The 23,715-nt window shown below is 34.9% G+C and overlaps 1 protein-coding gene across 1 annotated transcript in view; it reads right to left on the bottom strand.

Annotated features, from left to right (window-relative positions):
* The window catches only part of LOC148944863 (uncharacterized), a 156,738-nt gene that overhangs the window by 113,166 nt on the left and 19,857 nt on the right, over nt 1–23,715 (bottom strand). Inside the window, exons 2-3 of the mRNA XM_089099635.1 lie at nt 12,804–12,912; nt 6,659–6,768 (exon numbers count right to left, since the gene is read on the bottom strand). Of these exons, the coding sequence (XP_088955761.1) occupies nt 6,659–6,768; nt 12,804–12,869 (176 nt within the window). The 5' untranslated portion in view covers nt 12,870–12,912. The remainder of the gene's footprint in view (nt 1–6,658; nt 6,769–12,803; nt 12,913–23,715) is intronic.

Here is a 23,715-nt window from a genome sequence, read left to right as displayed (position 1 = left end):
AATTGGAAAACATACGAATCAGTTTATTTGAGCTCGTTTTGAATATAATTTAAAAGGAACAGAATTTATAGCTTCGCTGATGATGCAAGATATTATCTTGCATTACCGACGAAGCAAAAAAAAATTTCGGTTGAAGACCCAATTTCGCTCTTCACTTCCGTAAGAAAAACTTAGTTTTTAATTTAATTTTAGCACTTTTTAATATACACAAATGACTTAACTTGGCTAAACAATCTTTACTTAACTTAAGCGATAAAACTAAAGAAGTCAATACTATTTTTTTTAGTTCAATAAATTCAGATTTTGCTTCTGAGATCCCTTAGACTTTCCCACAAGATACAAGTATGTGCAACTTTATCACACAAATAAAGGGTCGGAGGGGTATGTTATTATCGCTATTTTTAATTATCTGTAAATAAAAATTCAATAATTTTTATGGAAACAGGAATAAATAATTCAGTAGGTAATATTTTTTCAAATTGTTTTTTTTTTTTACATTCTTCTCTGGCTAAGGGGGGTGAGAGTGGGAGCATAAATGAGTGGGGATCGTAACCCTTCGATTAAGGATGCTTGGCCACGGAGATTACAATAGTAGCCACGTTGTGCTTCCACTCCGGAAATGGCATCAATGGCAGTGTGGCAGTGTGGCACTTTAAAAAGGAGTTGTGAAAACCAATTTACAACAGGCTTTTAATTAAATCGCTATAACGCCTCTCTGCAATATTACTCGAGATAGGGAAGGGGGGCTCAAAACCTCCGGTTAAAAATTTGAGACCTCAAAAAAATCATTGGCTATTTTAGAATTTCTATTCTTTAGCCTTCTGACCCTCTTTGGGCAAAAATTGATGTTTTCTATCACAAAATCAGAGGCAACGCTATAGCGTTGCCTATAGTAAAGGCCATACGGCTCCAATGTTTTATTATTTAGTTTATTTATTATTATTTTTTTTTCCCAGAGGCACTTCATATGGAAGGGGTCGTCGTAAAAACTTAGAAGAGGGCTCATTCAATTGGCAATTGAGAGTTCTAGTGCCCTTTTCATGGGTAAAAAGTTATTGGAAGGCAACTAACACCCCTTCCATGCCCACCATTTCCCCAGACACACCCGATCAAAAGTTTGAGATAGCCATTTTGTTCTACGTAGTTGACTTCCAGATATAAATTATTGTTTTGAGGAGGACACTCCCCCACAGCCCACAGGGCAAGGGTTGTAACTTATGCCCTTGGGGCATATAAGCTTTTTTATAGAAAGCTTTGTCGTAGAAACTTCAAAAGGGCTCATTCGATTGGAAATTCAAAGGGCTAGTGCCCTTTTTAATAGTCGAAAGTTATTGGAGGGCAACTAACCCCCCACTCACGCCCACTTTTTCCCCCAACACATCCAATCAAAATTTTGAGATTGCCATTTTGTTCAACGTAGTTGAAAGGTCTGGAAATTATATCTTTGAGCATGACCCTCCCCCCTCCCAAGGTCTTCAGGGCAAGGGTTATAAAATTTTGAGACAGCTATTTTGTTAAGAATAGTTCAAAGATCATGCAAAAAAAACTCTGGTGTCGACACAACCCCCCAGGGCCGGAGGTTGGCGTTGTAAGTTATGCCCCGAGGGCATATATGGTTCTTATGGAAGGGATTCTCGGATAAACTTCAAAGAGTGCTCATTTGATAGAGAATTGAAAGTGATATTTCATTTTTTAAGAGTCCAAAGATATTAGAGGGCACCTAGACCCCCCCCTCGACGCCCTTTTTTTCTAAAACCCACCGAAATTAAACGTTGGGGTAGACATTTTTTAAAAACTATTTCAAAGACATATAACGAACACTCCCGGGTAGAAAGAGCCCCCAGAGCCCTGGGACAGGCGTTGTAAGCTATACCCTGTTGCAGTATATGGTTCTTATGGAAGGGATGCTCGTAAAAACTTCAGAGAGGGCTAATTTGATTAAAAATTGAAAGTTTTAGTTCAGTTTTTGAGATTCAAAGAAGATTGAAGGGCAACTACCCCTCCCTCACGCCTATTTTTTTCCGAATGCATCCGATAAAAATTTTGAGGTAGCCATTAAGTTAAAAACTGCTCAAAAGGCAGATAACAAAAACTCAGATGTCGACGCAGCCCCCCTGGGCCCGAGGGCAGGCGTTGTACGTAATGCTCTGGGAGCATATACCGTTTTTATGGAAGGGATGCTTGTATAAACTTCTGATAGGGTTGATTTGATTGAAAATCGAAAATTTTTGTTCACTTTTAAGAGTCAAAAGAGATTGGAGGGCAACTAGCCCCCCCCCCTCCTCCACGCCCTAAATTAATCAGATAAAAATTTGAGATAGACATTTTGTTAAAAATAGTTCAAAGTTCAGATATCAAAAACTCTGGTGTCAACACAGCCCCCCAGGGCCGGAGGGTAGGCATTGTAAGCAATGCTCTGGGGGCATATATGGTTGTTATGGAAGGGATGCCCATATAAACTTCATAGAGGGCTCATTTAATTGGAAGTTTAAAGTTGCAATTCACTTTTTAAGAGTAAAAAGTGATTGAAGGATTGATAGCCTCCCCCCACATACCATTTATTTTTTCTTGGGCGCACTTCCTATAGAAAGGGTTGTTGGATAAGCTTTAGGGGAGGGGGCTAATATCAAAGGGGGCAGAGTTTTTTCACTTTGATTGTGTTACTTTGATACCAGTTTTGATACTTTGATGAAGATTCGATTTTTTTTAAAGTTTGATTTTTAAATAAGGAATTTTTTTAAAACTTGAAACTTTTTGCAATCAAAAACTTTCCAACAAATTAATAAAAAAAAAATTCCGAAAAATAAGTTTTTCAAACGAAAGTAAAGGCCAGTTCAAACTTAAGCTCAGCAGATACAAATACCTGTTAAAATTCAGAATCAAAACGACCAGAAATTACTATTAAAGAATAAATGAAAGTAAATGAAACCCAAAACGAACAGAAATTAAATAAACAATCATAGCAAAAACATACAACAAGTAATAATATAAATGAATAAATTGATCTTAAAGCGAGTAATGCTTAGATTGAATATGAAAATCAAGCTTAAAACGAAAAACAATATTTTGCTATTGAAGTATAAATGAAACTTAAAACGAACAGAAATTGAATAAACAATCAATGCAAACTCACATACAAGAGATATTAATGTAAATTAATAAATAAATCTTAAAACGAGCGACATTTAAATTGAATATGTAAATCAAGCTTGAAACGAAAAAAAAATTAAAACAATCAAGAGTTTGGGTACCTCCTCATTCTCTCACTGTAGAAGTCTAAGACCTACTGCATCATTGGCGCTTTACTGAAAACTATATGCGTCTTGAACAGTCTTGGAAAGTATAAACAACATCAAATTGAATATTTGATTTTAATGATATTAGTTGTTTAAAGATCCATCAGTTCAAGAATTTATTTCACTCTAATTTTATTTTTAATTTCAATGCTGTAAGAGCGGGAAAAGAAAATATTTGTAATGTAATTCGTTTCAGTGAAGCGCCAATGATGCAGTAGGCTTTCGGTTGTTGTTTACAGTTAAGGAAGGGGGCAGTATCCAAACATTTGTTTATACTGAAACTATATTCGTCTTGAACAACTTTAGAAAGAACTAATAAATTAAACTGAATATTTGATGTATAATGATATTAATTGCTGAAAACTCATCAGTTCAAAATTTTACCATAATTTTAATGTTTATTTTCAATATTATGTACAAAAGAAAATATTTGTAATAAAATTGGTTTTCAGTAAAGCGCCAATGACGCAGTAGGGTTTAGACTTTTACAGTGAGAGAAGAAGCTCATACCCAAACTCTTGTTTATAGTGATTTTTGTTGGTTTCAAGCTTGATTTACATATTCAATTTAAGTTTCACTCGTTTTAAGATTTATCTATTCATTTACATTATTATCTCTTGTATGTTTGTTCGCATTGATTGTTTATTTAACTTCGGTTCGTTTTAAGTTTCATTTATACTTCAATAGCAAAATATTTTTTTTTAATTTTAAGCTTGATTTTCATATTCAATCTAAGCAATACTCGCTTTAAGATCTATTTATTCATTTATATTATTACTTGTATGTTTTTTCCTATGATTATTTATTTAATTTCTGTTCGTTTTGGGTCTCATTTATTCTTTAATAGTAATTTCTGGTCGTTTTGAGTTTAAATTTTAACAGGTATTTGTATCTGCTGAGCTTAAGTTTAAAATTGCCTTTACTTTTCTTTGAAAACTTATTTGTCGGAAAGCTTTTTTTTAATTAATAATAGAAAACGCCATCTTGCTATGGCACGAAATTTATTGTGACCTAAAAAGGACACTAGATGTGGCAATTTCCTTTGAAATAAGCCGTCTCCCAACATTCTAAACCACTGGTTTAATCCGATTGCCCCTGGGTAAAAAAAGGAGAACATATCTCCAAAAAAGGAGAACAAAAAGGAGACATATCAGTGTTTTCCATGCAAGAAAACGACTTTCCTTTACCATTCTGATTCTAATGGTGTAATTTCCATTTCAATCTGAAGCCATTTTCAAAGGGTTTCAGATTTTTTTTTCAAAGTTCCCATAAATTTGTTATCGCAATAAACTTTTACCCCGAAGATTCATTGAAATAATAGTTACTATTCCTAAATCAGGGTCAAATGGTAATTTCTTTTTCAAAGCGAATTTTTAAGCTTCTGCTCACTACTTAGTCGTGGTCCGCTCTTTACTAGGCAGTAGCTACCGCTGCAATCATCATTAAACAAGAGTCTGATAGGCAAACTCTTCCTGGGTTGCTGGAAAAACCATTGTTTTGGAGTATATAATTTATGATCCTTCCTTGTATAGGCTTTCGGCTTTTTCTTTCTTCCTCCAACATTATTTTATTGGGTGTTTCTATGGATCATATCTTAAATTTGCTTGACAGCACATTTAATTTTTTTGAATGTTATAAGTTACTGAATTTACTTTTCAAAATTATAAAAAAAAACAAGAAAAGCAACACAAAACAATCTATCAACTGAATCTAATTTTAGACCCTTGAACTTTAAATTAAAAAGTCTTTGGATCCAGTCTTAAGTTGTCTGAAAGCATGCAGTGGCGGATTTAAAGCAAAATCTTGGAAGAGGCTCAATGTGACAAAGGCGCCAATGAGGACAATCTTGGCTTGAGGTGCCAAGGGTGCAAAAGGTGTCTATAATTTAACAAATTAGCAAATTTACTCGAAAAAAAGAGTAAAAAAAGAAGAAAAAACAAGGAATGAGGACACCGTAAAAAATCTTGGGGAAGCCTTTTGTAGATTAAGGACGGCACAAAGCGCATGATTTATTGGCAAACTTCTATTTTTGTATTTTATATTTTTTTTTGTCAGCAAATATTCCCCTTCTCTGAAATAGTCACACTTTTCCTACTAGAGATCCGCGCAAATTTTTCAGGTCCGCTTAAGTTCTTTTCAAGGATAGGATCCATAATCCACAGGTTCTTGGTTATAGCCTTGACTGTTACTGCCACTCTCGCTAAAAATAATAGGGTAGGGTATCGTGTTCTGGACGAACTTTATTTGATAATTTAAAGAGAGTAGTAAAACCAGGAGAATCAAATTTAAAGGAATTAGCTTAAATATAAATTTTTTTTAAACCCACAAAAGTTTCATTGACCTAACTGACCTAATTGTCATTAAAATATTAAATATAGTTGGCCCGGAAAGCGATTCTTTAGTCAAAATTTTCATCTTGAAAAAATAAACCCCATCTTAATTGGCTTAATTGGCTTAATTGGCTTAATAATGGTCATAACGATCATACACCTTAGGAAGCTTAAACACAAATTATGGAAGACAGATTCCACCAAAGATGTTAAATCACAAACTATCAAGGGAGCAAATATATTTTCAACATTTAGGAGGGGCAGCTCTGTGGCTTTCTTAATGAAACTACCCTAAAAGGCATTTTCAGTGGAAAATCCCCAAAAGAGGTATTTTTACAAATCCAGGAGGAAGCAGAGTCCCCCCCCCCAATTGAAACCACTGGGTTTCACCTTGTCTTAATTCATGTATAAAAGGTTTAGAAGAAACCACGCCATCCTCACCTGTTTTGGTCTTCTTATTAGTAGGTACAAGACAAATAAAAAAGCTCTTCTTTTCGACCAATCGCGATTCAGCATTCTTTCAATACTTAGGCGAATAAGAATAGAACGGTGTTCTACTTTAACACTATTCACGCTATTGCCCAAAAATGAAAAGTCTTTATTAGATTTATTTGGTAATTAAGACTAACTACACCATCAATGAAGCAGGGCTTAAAAAATAGCAGGCCCATTCACATTTAGATTTTACTAGTATCGAGATCTAGCTAGCGCTAATTTGAGCCAACCAATTTTATTTCTGATTGGTCGAAAAATTCTATGAAAATTTCTGATTGGCTTAAATTGGCGCTAGCTAAATCTCGATATTAGTAATATTTCACTGTGAATGGGACAAAATTTCCTAGACAATTTAGGAGGCGAGAAAAAAAAATATTCTCTTTGACTTGACGGTACACTAAGTAAGGAGTTTTACAACTTGATATCAAGACAATGTACAACATAATGTGGAGAAAAAATAGCTTCATCCGCCCTTATCCTCAGCTGTCATAGGTCTTAAGTTAAAAAGCCTTCCCACTACTCCATCCCTAAGGTTACCTTTTAGGAGGATGGCCACTGCGCCACTTTTTATCAGAATCATAATACTCCAGTCTAGCTGGCTGGCCACATGACTCTCCACGGAGAACAAAAAATTTCTTCTTCATCCGCTAAAAAATCAAATAAAAAGTAATCAGAATGAGCTTTGAAAACATACTCCGCATCGAGCTTAGATGTCTGAAAAAGCTTTTTTATTGCTAAAAAAGGCACCCTATTTTTTCTTTTGTTTAGCCAATGAAAAAAAAAGAAAGTTTGAATAATGTTGGTCTTTGTTTTCTTTAGTAGAAAATCATTTAGTGTTCCAGTTGATATTGGCCATTTTAAAGATTAAATAAAGGAAAAACAAGTTTTTTTAACTGAAAGTAAGGAGCGACATTAAAACAGGGACAGAAATTATTCCGCAAATGAGGGGGCCTGCCACTTCTTCAACCCTCGCTCTGTACACCAAAGTCTTAAAGTTCTCCAAAAATACTTTTAGTTTGAATTCAACGGCACTTGTGTTAGAGCAAACTGTCTTGAAGCATTGTGACAAAAAGTTAAGCTTTAGAGTAAAGAGTGAGAGTCGAGGAAAGGGAATTCCTCTTACATACAAGATAATTTCTGTTCGTTATAAGTTTTGATGTTGTTCATTACTATCAGTTGAAAAAAACTTTTAATTTCTGATCGCTTTTCAAATCATGCCAGGAAATTCCCTACCCCGTATAAAATGCCCACTGAAAACTTCCCTCCCAACAGAGAATCCCCTCGTGGAAATCCCCCCCCTCCCAACAGGAAATTCTCCCTCCCAAAAAACAAATTTTACATGATTTCTCAGTCGACAAATACTAAATTTTTACTATGTGCAAATTACGTAACTTACAGCCATTTCCCCAAGGACTTCGGGAAATCATGTCAGGCATTCTATGAGCCCCTGGGAGAGCACGAAACCACCCAGGAAAGTTCATATCCAAAAAAAATACAAAAATCCAAAATTTCATCGGGGAAATTTTTCCACAAGATGGGAAATCTGCGTGCTTTGTGTGTGTATTCATATTTACATTTTAAAGAAAAATACCCTAAATTACCATTTATATAGTCTGTTTATCGAACATTCATTGAAAAAAAAGTCTAAATAACCCCCTAATTTTCCGAGATCTGAAATTCGTGGTTGAAAAAATTCAAAAAAACTGTACAGAAAATCATAACATATATAATTTTGATAAGTAACCCCCCCCCCCTTCACAACCCCCAATTGACCTTTTAGTAGAGATACAGGCATTTGGAAACGTTTGTGAACCGAAATCATACAATTATTTTCAATCAACACGATTAGAGGTATAAAGTTTAGAGGTAGATTAAAGATTAGAGGTAGGCTAAAAAAAGAGGGAGGGGGAAGTTTTTGGATATGAATCCAAAATTCATATCCAAAAAAATATTCATCCAAAAAAACAAAAGCCACCGCCTAAAATAAAAAAAAAAGATTTAAATGTTAAATGCTAAATATTTCCGTATCAAACGATTAATTTTAATATTAAATCACTTTTATTATATTTAACGATACTAAGCAAATAAATAATTTTAATATTTACTAACTAAATATTATGTAGTTAAACGACATTAAACATTAAATATTAAACCATGTTTATAAGTTTTGTTTTTTTCGAACAAAGCTTATAATTTGCAATTTGAGGAATTCTGATTTTACAGTTACGCTCCAGTCCAGACCACGAAAAAATAATTACCAGCAAAACACTTTTCTATTCAATAGTTTCAATTTCAATTATACTGTGAAATTGAAAGAATTCACAAATATAGATGTATTACGAATCTTACGGATTAGATTAATTCAAGGAGGATTTAGGGAATGCTACTTTTAATTACTTGGCTTTAGTTAAATGACTGAATTTAATCAACTTCGATTATTAATAATAAAGTCATTTACAATCGATATTTTCAAAGTAATTATCCATTGATGACTGAATTTAATCAACTTCGATTATTAATTCAAAGATATTTTCAAAGTAAATTATTAAATTTGGGGATAATTAAGCAGCTTAGAAGTCTGAATCAGTGAAAAGGGGGCGGGCGAAAAACGGTTCTTTGTCAACTGGGACCCATTTGGCCATCGTACAACCAAGGCCATATCCAGGGGGTTTAGGGGATTTTACCCTCCCCCCCCCAAAAAAAAAATGTTTGTTCGAATCGTAAAAATGTAACAAAAATGAATATAAGCTAATTTTTCATGCGTTTTTGAAGTTTTTTTAACCCCACTCCCAAAAAATCCTTTTGTGCCCCCCCCGAAAGAAAATCCTGGATACGGCCCTGTTTACAACTTTTCAAATGCTGCAGATTTAACAAGGAGGCCAACAGGTACTTTTGTCTGGGAAGGCGGTTGTACCGCAATTAAAAACTGAACTTGATTATACCCGTACTCACATATATACTCAAGGGCGGGGTCCCGGGGGCAGGGTGTGGTTTGGGGAGAGCAGGGGGATTCTAGGTTTTGTTCAGGCATTTTCTGGGGAAATCGAAAGAAACAACAAAAGTCCCTCCCTAAATTTACATTAATTAAAACATCTGCCCCCCTCCCCCCAAAAAAGTTGAATTTTCTCAAATTTTGGGCACTTCTTATTCAAGTTATAAACAAACAAAATTGTTGTCCTTATTATTACTCCTTCCTTTTTTTATTATTGTACCTCCCTCCCCCCCCCCCAAAAAAAAAGTATGCGCCTACCCTTATTGCAAGTTGTCCCAAGTTCTACTTAATCAAAAATTGGTGTTTAAAAGTCCAAAAAAGTAAAATTTCTGAATACATGCAATTTCCTTTATAATTCTGGATATACGAGTGTACATCCATTTTCTCCAAATCAAGTTTTTTAGTATTTCCTTTCCAGATATCCAGGGTCTATTTAATCCTCAAAAAGAGCAATCAATGAAAGTCAAGTAGTTACAGGGACTGTTTTTGTTTTTCACTTCATGACTTGATTAATGTGTCAAAACCATTCTCCTTCCGTTTTTATACGAGAGTCAGTTGTAATTATATTTCATTCTTTGGATTTTTTTTCTTTTAGGATAGGAAAAACAATCATTTTAACAACATAGGCGTCATTACAAAATTTACATATAAATATCTTGGTATTCATGGTAATAGACATCTAGGAAAGAACCTGATGTAGGCCAAATTAAGAATTCAACTGGGAGTGAATGGATAATGAAAAATCATCTTTTTTTCTAATAAAAATAAGGATTGGTGAGCCCACTGAAACTGATTTGCAAGGGAATTTGCCCGATTTAAAAAAAAAGAAGAGAGATTCAAAAAACAGGGATCAAATGAATCTCAGAATTTTGTTAGTAAAGTTTTTTTGAGCTAAAACAACACTGCTTAAAAAAATTCGTCACATGAAAACTAAAAACTAACAGAAACTGTGCCACAGATGGAGGGGCTGCTCCTCCTCAACCGCCACTCTTTACACTCTAAATTTTATAGAGCTTTAACTAGCCCTTGTGTTTGAGCAATCGTTCTTAAGGAACAGGAACGAATTTCCAAATTTACCGAAAAGAACGAGGGGGTAGAACCCCTCATATACACAATAGTTTGTTTTTAGTTTAGTTTTATTGTCGCTCCTTACGATCATTTGAAATAAAAACAATTCTAATTTAGTCTCGATGAACTCTATTTGCTTTCAATAGAATACCCAAGGTTATCCTAAATCGGAGCAGGCCTACTGCCCATCACAACCCGAATCTATAAATCAAATTTTAACTTTAGCACAGCAATTCTTCGAGAAAAAGAGCTAATATAGTGTATTTGCTTTTGGAAACAGAGTATCATTTTCAAAAACAAAGTATCCACAATAGGCCTATGAGGGGGTCATATGCTAATGTCAATAATGAGCAACTTTAGAATTATCAAAGAATAAAACTTATCTTATCTTATCTTATCTTATCATATTTTACATTTACATAGTCTGATCCAGGGCTCTTTTTATTTTTTTAATATATATATATAATAAACATTATAAATATTTATTAGTATATATATTATATATACACTAATATAAGTATATATATATTATAAATATATATATATATATAATATATGATATATATATATATATATATATATATATATATATATATATATATATATATATATATATATATATATATATATATATTAGCAAAAAAAAACTGGATCACATAGTTTGATCCAGGGCTCTTTAAAATGTGAATGAGGCTACAACTCCCTTCATCAACCCCCAATTTTAACATTCAAGTTTAATAATTGTATAACAGTGGAAAGAGAATGATCTCTGAAAAATGCCTCCTCCAATATTAGGAGGGGTGGGGTCTAAAAATATCAAGATTAATTATAGGATTGTCATTTCAACGGCTTACAAGGTGAGTTCTTCGAACAAATCTTTTTTATAGGGATTTTCTCAATGGACGACACAGGGGGCGGGGGAGAATCCGCTAGGAAAAAACGTTAAACTATGTATACAAATAGGAAAACGAGAAATATTCCCCTTTAAGTCCCAGTGAAAAGAAAGCCCCTGGAAACATTTGCCCAACCCTCCCCTGGAAACTTCCTTGCGGTGCTCATAATACCCCCCCCCCCCCAACTCACCATCATTTGTATCGTTAAGCGTGCGAATGAAATCTTTTATCTCACACTGAAAAAAGTTATCTGCAATAAAAGGGCCAGCATTACCCCACAGCATCAATATTACAGGCGAAGTTCAAAAATATTCCTGGGAATCAAAAGGGGATTATAAATTAATTTTTAGAACCCCAACCATCCCCCACTGACCTTCTATATTTATCTGAAGGCTCACGAAAAGTTAGGAAACTGTGACATACAAATGCACACAAAATGGAAGAATACCCCACTTTACTGAGGCTCAATCTCTTCTACTACTTAAGAAGGGCATCATAACTGTAATTTCCGTTCAAATGAACCTTCTAACGATTTTATAGGAGGACTGGTCACCCGTGGGAAAAACAAATAAATGAACACGAGTCTGTCATCTTTTTCCTCGGAAAAAAAGAGAGAAAAAATCCGATTCTGTAGATAGGGACTTGAAAGCTCTAGAATAGGGTCTCTCTGATACGCTGAATTTGATGGTTTAGTTTTGATGAAGATCCTCTATCCGTTAGGGAGCAAATTTTCTCAGAGGGCAAACCATAACTTTTGGCAGGTAGCATTAAACTAAATAATCATATATATATATATATATATATATATATATATATATATATATATATATATATTTGGATTCACCATAAAAGGCAGATTCTATTTATGTACCAACTGTTATTAAAACTCCGTTTTTAAATCCGCTACTATTAGCAGCAGTCACTAATTACTTATAGTTCAGTTTTACGGATGGTTAGTTTTAACGAATCCAGACCAGACAAGGGAGCTTTCAGTCACTCAATCAAAGATCCTGCTCAATATCCCGTCTTTACCTTAGTAGGCGAGGTTGTAAAGAGTCAACAAACTACATTTTCCGGATATATTTCTCATCAAAATTATCATATGCACAGATTTGGTGTTTGGTTTCCTCCCGTGCAAGAACGTTGATATCCCGACCATCTTTAAAGGCAAAGCTTCCAAGAGTTAACAAACTATATCTTCTTGGAATAAATTACTCCTCATGCTTCTGATGAACACATACATCAGTCTGGTTTGATCCTCCTGCACGAGAAAGCTGGGCTTGATTCATTGTTCTAAGAATCTCTTATATCCAGCTTGATCATTCCTCTCTGTACGGTCTGTTACCAAATGTGGTAAGAGAGAGCCCAGTTTTTGCAGGGGCTCCTTAAACTCTGTTCCTGTCACTCTGAGATCCGAAAAGAAATTAGGTTGTAACACAGATCGAAAAATGACGAGTTATCTCGACTCGAACCGCAGTCTGTCAATGCAACATGGCAACCACGCAGAAACACGGCAAGATCGGAATTCCCACAAGAAGAGTTGTGTCAGCCAAATCCCCCCTCAGCGGGAAATTCCCCCTCCACGGAAAATTATCCCCGTAGAAAATCCATCTGCGTATTAATATAATCGGATTAACAGTTTAGTAATGCTTACAGGACACATGAGCATTGGATTTTATTTATATAGATTAATGGCGCCGCTAACCTTCAAAAAAAAGAAAAAAAATACCTTCGCCTTTTTCAGGAATCCAGTTCGAATTACATCCTGCTCATTGGTAACTTTAGCTGAACTCATTTCTTTTCACAATTCGGTATTAGTCTTGCTGCCAAAAAATCATCTAAAATAATAAAATAGTAACTGGTAATTCAAATTGTGTCAAGTCAAAACATACGGTATTCATTCCATGTATAATAGCAACAAAAACAAAATGTCTATAAAATACCCAAAAATCAACCAGGCCTAAATTCCCATAAAATTGAAACTTATTACCAGCAAGGTGATAAATAAGCAAAAAAAGGAAATTTACCCATGAAGGGAGAGATGATGGCGTGGAAATTCGAAAGAAAAAGGTGGGAAAGTGTGAAGAAAGTCTTGAATAATTAAAGCCAAATTTTTGGAGCTTTTGAAGCAATTAGTAAACGATCAAAGAACCATCCAGGAGGGTTGTAGGGTTGACCCCCCCCTCGAAGTCTTAAAAACGTAACAAAAATGTTTTTAAACCAGGTTTTAATGCATTTTGTAAAGCCCCCCCCCCTAGAAAAAATCCTGGTTGTGCCCTTATAAACGATCCAAATGAATACGAATGCTTAATAAAACCCGTCAAAGTATACCATTCGCGGACATAAATGATAACAATTCCATTGTTTATTCAGTTGATCCTCTCAACTGAATTCAGTTGAGCTTCAGCTAAGACCAACGAAGCACGGTCAAAAGCTAATTCCTACAGGGAGCCGTGGCGGATCCAGGATTTTTTTTTAGGGGGGGAAATAGGTTGATCCGATAAACTTGCGTGAGGAGCAAGTTTATTTAACGCAAACTTAAGTTAATTAAGTAAATTACACTACTTTAGACTATGTAAGGGGGGGAGGCGGCCCCCCTCTCCCCTCCCCTGGATCCGCCACTGCTAGGGAGATTCGATACTTTAAAGAATCTCCCTATCTCGTCCATTTAGAATTAACTAAAAAAACAAGTTTTTTTTAACTGAAAGTAAGGAGCGACATTAAAACTTAAACGAACAGAAATTATTCCGTATATGAAAGGGGCTGTCCTCTTCTCAACGCCTAGCTCTTAACACTAAAGTTTTTTATTGTTTTAAAAAATAAGCTTGTGAGACAAAGTCAAACTTTAGCGTAAAGAGCGAGGTGTTGAGGAGAGGACAGTCCCTTTCATATACGGAATAATTTCTGTTCGTTTTAAGTTTTAATGTCGCTCCTTACTTTCAGTTAAAAAAAAGCTTGTTTTTTTTAGTTAATTTCTGAACGTTTTTTAATTAATGCAGCTTTGATTTTGGCTCACCGTACATGAATAATTAAAATGAAATTCGCATATTAATTTTCCTTTTTTTGGCTAATTGGATTTCTCGAAAATTTGTTCTGACGTAACTTACGAATTAGCTTACGTAATGAATTTCTATATTCCTATGTTTTTATTACGTATATTAAGGGGTTCACCCCCAAGTCGGGACTCTGTTATCTACGCTAAAGTTCGAATTTTGTTCAACTACCAAACCCCTGAATCACACCGGCTGTCTAACTAGAATATATGGCCCTTTTGAAAGTCCTAAGAAAAATTCAGCATAAAGAGTGAGCTATTGACTAGGCGATGAACCCCTTCATAGACGTAATAACTTCTGTTCGTTTTAAGTTTTAATGTTGTTCCTTACTTTCAGTTGAAAAAAACTGTTTTTTTTTATTTAATTTCTGATCTTTTTTAAATAATGCTGGTAAATCTGGCGCCCCTTCATGGAAATATCCTCCACGGAAAGATCCTCCCCCATAACCCCTACTCCAATCCCGACACCCCACTAGAAAAAAATTTCTCCTGAAAATACCTGTATACTTCCCAATAACCAATATAATATGTAAACAATGGGCAAAGTTTATAAGTTTCAGCCTTTCCCCCGGGAATAGTGGGGGATTAAGTCATCCTAAAAGACATATTAATTAGGTTTTTTGACTATGCTGAACAAAATGGCTATCTCAAAATTTTGATTGGGTGACTTCACGAAAAAAATGAGCGTGGGGGGGGGGGGTAATTTGCCCTCCAATTGTTTTGGTCACTTAAAAAGGGCACTAGAACATTTAATTTCCGTTCGAATGAGCCCTTTCACAATATTCTAGGACTACTGGATCAAAACGATCACCCCTGGGAAAAAAAAACAAAGACAAATAAACACGCATCTGTAATATTTCTTCTAGCAAAAAATGCAAAATTACACATTTTCCCAGAGAGGAGCTTGGAACTTCATCAATAGGGTTCTCTGATACGCTGAATCTGATGGTGTGATTTTCATTAAAGTTCTATGACTTTTAGAGGTTGTTTTCCCCTTTTTTCGAAAATAAGGCAACTTTTGATTGGTAAGACTAAACTTGATGAAACTTATATATTTGAAATCAGCATAAAAATCTGATTCTTCTGATGTATCTAGAGTTTCGGTTACTATTGAGCCGGGTTGCTCCTTACTTAAAGTTCGTTACCACGAACTGTTTGATTGATTGGGCGGTCTTACCGCCCAATCTGCCCAATGGGCGGTCTTAGCTTGTAGAGCTTGGATAAGAAATCCAAATAAACGACAGAAGACTAAACGCCGACATCTACTTTTCCGGAAATCTTAGAAAAATCGTTTAACTCCTCCCTTTTTATGTCTGAGATAGATATATTCAGATTCAATGAAAATTACATAATTAAAAAGTGTAGATCTTTTCAATTGTACGGAGCTTATATTTTCTTTTTAAAGTTCAGAGAAGGACAGTCTCTAGAATATTTTAGCCTACCTGCTTATAAAAAGATAAAAATCAGCTCAAAGGAAGTATCATTTGAGTAATAACAGTTTTGGGAGTTCCCTGTGGTGATTCCAGTTTTGGTTGAAAACCTTGCCCACACGGTTTCACTGTCTTTCCAATCAAGTGGCATAGTCAAACCACAAATTTCCAATAGCGTCTGATAATTAATTCCTTGGAGAATTCGGTAATTCACTCTTTGTCTTTGAGACGGTTAGCCGAAAATAAGGCTTGTTAAGGCTCGCAAAATGATTTGTAGGGTAGCGAATCCTCTTAATTTCATTCTCCACCATGAATAATTAAGCAATAACTGCATGTTTATTTGGTAATTATTGTGTATCATTCTCCTTCAAAAATAATTATAAAACCAACAAATTCTTAATCTGTATTATTAAACTAACTCCACTGCTGCTGCGAAAACGCTTTAAAATCTGAAATTGTTCCGTTGGTTAAAACTATGGATTTTATAAGATTCCAAGATATAAAATTTTCCTATTTCTTCCAGGGGTGCCGATGGGGGGCTCTCCCTTCCTTCCCCCTATATTTAGAAAAATACAATTTCGGCGATTTCATTATAAAAAAAAAAAATTGTGTCACCCACAGATTTTGAACAATACCTATTTTTTATTATCTTTTTTAAATGGAAAAATAATTGCTCCCTTCCTCCTTCCATTGGTCCCTTCCTCCTTCCATTTCGTGATTTAGCGCTCTTGATTTATTCTAAGCTCAGAAGATGATTTATTGTGTCAGAATTTCAGAACGATTTCTCAGATATTTCCAAGGCCGTATCCAGGATTCTTTTTCGGTGGGGAGGGGGATACGGAAAAAATTAGGAACGCACCAAAATTTGTTTATATGCATTTTTGTTACGTTTTTACGAATTGGGAAAAATTTGTGGAGGGGGAGTTAAATCAACTAACCCCTCCCCTGGATACGACCTTAGATTCTTGTGACCGCATATGATAACTCATTACTGATTACATCACATACACGACAATGGAACAAGTTAATTTTTTTTGCATAGAACTTTTCTCAGAAAAATAAACCACTTAATTTGGTAAACTAGTTTAGTAATTTTATGGAAATGAAATCAAATATTTGCTTTTGATTTATATGGACAAACTTCCGGAGTAAAATAACGAAATTTGGATTCTCCACTGACTATTCAATGAGAATATCTTTGAAAAGTCCATCAGAATAAAGCTAAAGTATACGCAGCATCAGGAACGGACTCCTTCCCTAAATTAAAAAAAAACCTTATCTTCATTAACAAAAAACTTGGAAAAAAACGTCTCCCCTCCCCCACTATATTTTCGTGAATGAGCGCCCCTGAAGCTGTCAAAACGAATTTCTTGCTGTTCTGATTTTCTGTTTCTGTAATATAAGTGTGACATTAAAATCAAGAAAAACACGATGTCATATACTTTTTTTGGCTTTTTTATCAGCACGTGTGACGACGGTATGGCTTGAGCATTTTTCTTCTCAACAGCCAGTCCTATTCGAACCTATAAAACAACAAGATCACGAATACCTGCTTTGGCCTATATCTTTTGACAGATGTTTCCTTTTTTTTATACAGAAGATATAAACGATTTCTAGTGAAGAATTTCTATTTCTGTGAAATACTTACGAAATACTTCTTTGAAATAGTAATTTTTACGATTTGGCAGCTTCATGCAATAATACCAATGAAAGACCCATATTATATTTTTTTTTGTAGGCCACCTGTGACTGTAATCTAGCTCAATTCGTAAAACATGAAAAAATATTTAAAAATAGGAGCTTAATCGCACATTTATGATCAGTGATAAAAATAACTGAAACCTCGTGAACTATAATTCAGATAGAAAAGAGCCAATAGAGCTTTTTTGGCAATAATGGAAATTTTCTAGGGGAAAAAAATCGTGGGGCCCGACCCAGCGACCCACAACGGTGGAGTGCAGACACTCCACCGTTGTTTAGTGATGACCAGTTCAGACGTATTACCGTAGTCAAATGCCCTGCAGTTATACCCTTCATAATGAATGTACTTATTGCAGGATGGATTCTTCCATATAGAAGAATCCATAAGCCGATTTAACATTAATGTACGGGGAAAATCGCGAGACTTAAGGTTAGAATTCCCGCGACGTCACAATCCAAAAGCATCCAAGCTTTGGAAACATTGTTAGTAGGCTATAATCACTACAGTATAATCTGTTAGACTAGCGGTTTTTAAGTTATTGGAATACTTTGATTGGTAGTGTGTTTAAAAGTTTGCAAGTCATCACAAATTTAATTTCAATTTTTTATCCCAATTTAATGTTATTATTTTTTTAATGTTATTTAAATTTTTCGTATTATTTTTACTACTTTATTTTACTCAAGTCATTTACTTAATATATTTTATTTTAATTAATTGTTTAATATTATTTTCATCAAAAATTACTATTATTCGGTAAAACTGAGAGCACCAATGTCTAGCCCAACTCAAGGGATGCCGTATCCAGAGGAGTAACTGGGTTAGAGTTCCCCCCTTCAAAAAATTCCGCACCATAAAGTAACAAAATGCATATAAATAAACTTTTGATACACTTTGTATCAAAAGATACAATTTTTAACCCAACGATTCTTTTAACCCAACCCCCTTCCCGAACCAAAATCCTGGATACGCCCTTTGACCTTTTTTCATCATAGCCCTAGAAAGTGGGATCGAATCAAATTTTCCGAAGACCTTAGTATTTGATATAGTCAGCCAAACGGGTACTTAAAACATTCTTCAGAAAATTCCCCCGGAAAACATTTAATATATCTTCCTCAGTGTCAGTGTCATATCCTCTTTCTGTCATTGACAGAGAAAAAACAAGATATTAACAAATCGAGGGTGTTTTCCAACAAAAATTTACTATTCGTATCCCCCTCCCGCGTGAAATTCCACCGATATAAAAAATTGGGCGGCCAGAGAGAAAACATGACCAATAAAAATAATGAAGAAAAGACGGAATTTTGGAATATTCTACGTACATATTCCAAATGTAGGCAGAGAATATGGTGTAGAATATCCCATACTATTTATTTTCACATTTTCATTTCGATTAATTCTTTCCTTGTGTTTTTTGTTGTTAAGATATAATAGCAGGATAAAAAAGTTAAGAAAATAATCCGAAAAGACAAAATTAGTGGCAACTGTAGAAGCCGTTAATGGAAATGCAAAGAGATAACAGGTTGGGACTAAGAAGTACAGCAATTACTTCCCGTGGACTGGATCTAGAATTGGTGCATGTTGTGCATATATATATTTATTATAGAATCTACCTCGAGAACTTTATATACTATAACAAAAAAAAATCTTAATATACATAGTAAAATTGGCGATAATTTTTAGGGTCCAACTGAAACCACTTCACGGTCCCCTCAAGGACCGTAAACCCCTTTTCGAGTACCTCTGTACTAATGGTTTTTCCTCTCTCCAGTTGTGAAAATACCAAGGACAGTTAAAATTAATCTGATTGTTTGATTTGGTTACGTGGAAACCTACACAACCATTTTTATATTAAAGAAAATAAATAAAAAAAAACAGGAACTCAATTTTAATGAAAAATACCTTCATATGCAGTTATGCGATGTTTGTAGTAGAGTGCACAAAATAAAAAAAAAACTGTAGGTAAAAAATCAGCAAAAAATGAGCTAAAAACATTTGGCGCCAATCAACTTAAGTAGTTTTTCTTTGAACCTGTAATCGTTTTTGGGAGTCAACAGATTGGTAATGTTTGAATTATTACGAAAAAACAGTGTCAAACATAACTAATCAGTTTTGCTTATTCATTTTCTCGGTCCGTTGTGACACACTGACGAAAATGTGAGACTGCAGTAAAAACTTCATTATGTCCAACTACTAAAGGAAATACAATAGAATCTAAATTTCTAGATACGAATAGGCCTAAGAAAAGTCCAGGGGGGGAATTTCTTTATTCTGATGTCATTAGTACATTAACTAACTAACAATATTAACTAACATTTTTCTAAAAGCTGGTGGAAACAGTTGCTTCCTAACAATACAACAAGTAAATAACAAAAAATGTTAGCTGAAAACTTTTAGAAAGTTGTGAACAGAGCCAAAAAAAAATATATAAGTTTGGAACAAATTGCACCAAATCCGACTATGCTAGCCTATGTCTGAATATATTTGTTCGAAATCAAACATAAAACAGAAGAAATAATAGCAGTAGGCCTAATAAAGTCTATAGCATAGAAACTAATTACCAAAATTTGTTCTATGTTCAGTTTTTGAATATTTTGCTTTGAATTTCCGGAAACGTAATTGCAAGAAAAATTGTTAGCTAATAATTTGTGTCGAGACAGCGGGAAGACGCCTAAAATCACGTCCCCGTACGTGACAAGGAAAAACTTGCAATTTCGTATTTTTGTAATAAGGGGCTTGAAACCTCTCGTTTACAAATCAAAACGCCTACATACTCTTTTCCGTTTCTGTCTCCAGAGAGATTCTAATCCATAACTTGACGTCCAAAGTCCAGAAGTCACTTGTTTAGTCTAGTCGTTCGAAGCCTAGGTAATTAAAGGGTAATGTGATTGTTCCATTAACTAGAAATAAGAACTGTACAAAAGTGGTAGAAAAAAAATTTGTAAATGACTGAAGACAGAGATACATGCAGTCTAAATCTTTCAAGGGAATATTTTTCTAGGGACACTAATGACAGAACAAAGTGATTTTCCATGGTCTAAAATTTAGCTTTTATTTGTCCTTTTAATTTTTGTATTGTTGATTAGGCTAGGGGGCCCTGGAGAAAAAAAAGACTACTGCCTTAAACTTCTGTGTTAAGAAGGGGGCTGAAATTCCATTTTTGTGAAGTTATTATTCTTGTGACGTATTTTCGACACGAATTCAAATTATTTTCACCCTCCTATACAATAAACACACTACGAGGTACGCCTTCTCTGTTTTGTGCATGACGATTTAAAAAAAGATGAAAAAACATAAATGACAAAAGTCGATCTAAAAACTATTCCTCACTTTTGGTGACGTTATATTTTGTGACGTATAATTAGCATCAAATGACATCATTTTTGTTCTCCTCTGACAATAATTACAATGTGAGATATACCATTCCCTTTTGTACGTGACAATTTGAAAAAAAAATTTAATGGCAAGAGTCGATATAATAAACTTTTTTCTCACTTTGTAGCATAATTTAAAACTTCAAAAAACCTGCTTACATCACTTACATGCAGGGGAGACATGGCAATTTCTCCAAAAGCAGATCTGAGTGACCATATAGAAAACACCTCTAGTCCCCCCCCCCCCCAATGATTGGCTCCGCTTGCATCAACAGTGTCCAGTTTCTTTGCTAGCTACTAGCCATTTGAACATTCGGAAAAATGAGATGTTGCCTACTTTCAAAAATAACTCGGGGTGGCAATTGCCACGTATGGCAAAAGCGGCCCAAGCGACGCGCCGAAAGGTGAGGCACGACAGAGTTGTGCCATACATGAAGGAATAAGTGGCGCTCTGAGGTATAAACCAAACCATGTGACGTAGAGTGAGGAGTCCCTTATCTATTTAAACGTTCGAAAACAACGGAAAATTAGAAAAAGTTAGAAACAACGGAAAAAGTCGTTTGGCATGAATAACTCGAGAATGAGCGTGTAACAAGAGCAAAGAAAGGTTGAGAATAATTCAGCAGTAGTCATTTTATTAATAACATTTTATTTTTATTATTAAAATTTTTATTTTATTTTATTTATTTATTTTAATTTTTTATTATTAAAAAATTGTATTTTCTTATTTTATCAGTTGTTAATTAAATATTAGTTAGTAGCAAGCTATGTATTTTCATTCCAGATTAAGAGATAAGAAATAGTATTCCTAGAAGTTTCTTGTTTCAACAACTTGAGAAAAACGCCTAAGATGTTTCGTCAAAAGAATCAAATTAATAAATTAGGGGGACTAGCACAGTGCATTATTGTATGTGTATTGAAAATGAATAAAATCTTATTTTACAGCTTATTACAATTCTTTGAATTAAAATTGGAAACGATATAACAACAAACAATAAAAGAATTATGTACCAAGGACAGTGAAAATGCAGCCTGTTTGAATTGGTTGTGAAAACTTGGTTGTATCCTTAAAAACTGGGGAAAACCTGGGATTCGTTACTAATGAAAAAACCTCCCTATTTCGGTATGTAGTTTTTTATAGTAACGGGTGCAAGACCTCCCTATCCCGGTATGCAGTTTTTGGTAGTAACGGGTGCCAAATCTCCATATCTCGGTTACTTTTAAATTTTCTCTGAAGTGACAACACTGATGAAAATGCAATATTGCCCTAAAAACTTCTTAATTTTGGAATAACAGCTCACCTCAGGAAACTTCCCTCCCCACGAAACTTTTCACCATGGAAAATCCTCTCAAACAGAAAATCCCCCCCCCCAAAAAAAGTCTTTATGCTTCTCAATAATTAATAATATAGGCTACGCAAACAACGAGTACATTTCTTAAATTACAGCCCTTTTCCCAAAGGCTATGACGGGTCATGTTATCCCCAAAGGCATAGTTACTGGACCTTTAAACTATACTGAACAAAATGGCTGTCTAAAAAACTTCTGATCTTTTTGGTCACTTAAAAAGGGCACTAGAATTTTGATTTCCGATCAAATGCGCCTTCTCCCAATCTTTTAGGGTCACTGGTTTGATACGATCACTCTTGGGAAAAAAAAAAAAATAAATAAAGACGCGTCCGTGATCTTTCTTCTGGCGAAAAATGCAAAATTCCATATTTTTGCATATAAGATCTTGAAATTTTTACAGTAGGGTTCTCTGACATACTGAATCTGATGGAGTAATCGTCGTTAGATCGCTGGCCTTGTTGGGACTGTTTCCCCTTTTTCAAAAATTAGACAAATTTTTTCAGGCTCTTCACTTTTTATGGATAACATTAAATTTAATTAGCTTTATATATTTTTAATCAGCATAAAAATTCAATTTTTTTAGGTATCTTTTGTTATCAAAACTATGCTTTTTAGAAATTCAAGACCCATTTACCCACGTCGCTTCTTTTTTGCAGCTCCTTACCACGAGCTGTTTGATCGGTGTTGAGCAGAGAGGGAACTTAAAACAGGTAAGGGGGCTGGTTACCCTCCAATCTGTCTCCAACATCTTCTCAAAATACCTTGAAAGTTTCAACTTAATACCATCAGTCGTTCTTTAGATGTTGCTGATATTCCCTTTTTCACAAGCAGAAAGCACATAATGTGTTTGAATTGTGTTTAGCATCTCTTCCAACATACCCCTAAAGTTTCACCTCAATACCCAAAGCCTTTTTGGAGACCCAAAATCAAACATGCCCTCTTTTCCAATAAAAATCCTTATATGTTAACAATGGGCACCTTGCATAATTTATAGCCCTTGTCACTGAGACTAGAGGGGCTCCAACCCCAGAGGCTAGAGGGGTGTCAACTCCGCAGGCATAGTTATTTGACCTTAGGATTATTTTAAACAAAATGTGTATATCAAAATTTCAATCTGATCCATTGGGGTAAAAGGGCGTGGGAAAGGGGGGGGGGGCTGGTTGCACTCCGATCACTTTTTATTCTTAAGAGTACTAGAACTGTCAATGTCCAGTCGAATGAACCCCCACCAAAGTTCATACGATCAACCCTTCCATTAAGAACCTTATATATAAACACTGGGGCAACTTGCATAACTAAAGAGTCCTTGTCCCGGGCAGCCCCGGAAGATGGGGGGGGGGTCATCCCCGGAAGCATAGTTATTTGACCTTTGGACCATTTTGAACAAAATGTCTACCTCAAAATTTTATCAGATGCATTTCGGGAAAAAAGGGCGCGGAGAGCTGGTTGTCCTCCGATCACGTTAGACTCTTTACTCCTCCGAACCTTATGGGTCTTTACTATAGGCAATGCTATGGCGTTGCCTCTGATGTATCCAAGAATAAGTGCTGAATTAGTTTAAATATATTTGCGAGACAAGTAAAATACAACCGTGATTTAACCAGATTTGGTAGCAATAGAGAAATGATTATACTGATGAAAAAAAGGGGTTGCCCACTTCCCTCACCTGGTGTACATCTCGGAGCACCACAAGTGCCGCAAGTTCCACCACGCGTGGCACAGTTCCGTAACGCTTGA

This window comes from Artemia sp. Qi Xiang Cuo, chromosome 13 (assembly GCF_049724085.1).
Source record: "Artemia sp. Qi Xiang Cuo chromosome 13, ASM4972408v1, whole genome shotgun sequence".
NCBI lineage: Eukaryota > Metazoa > Arthropoda > Branchiopoda > Anostraca > Artemiidae > Artemia > Artemia sp. Qi Xiang Cuo.
This window is presented reverse-complemented; position numbering and strand designations above follow the sequence as displayed.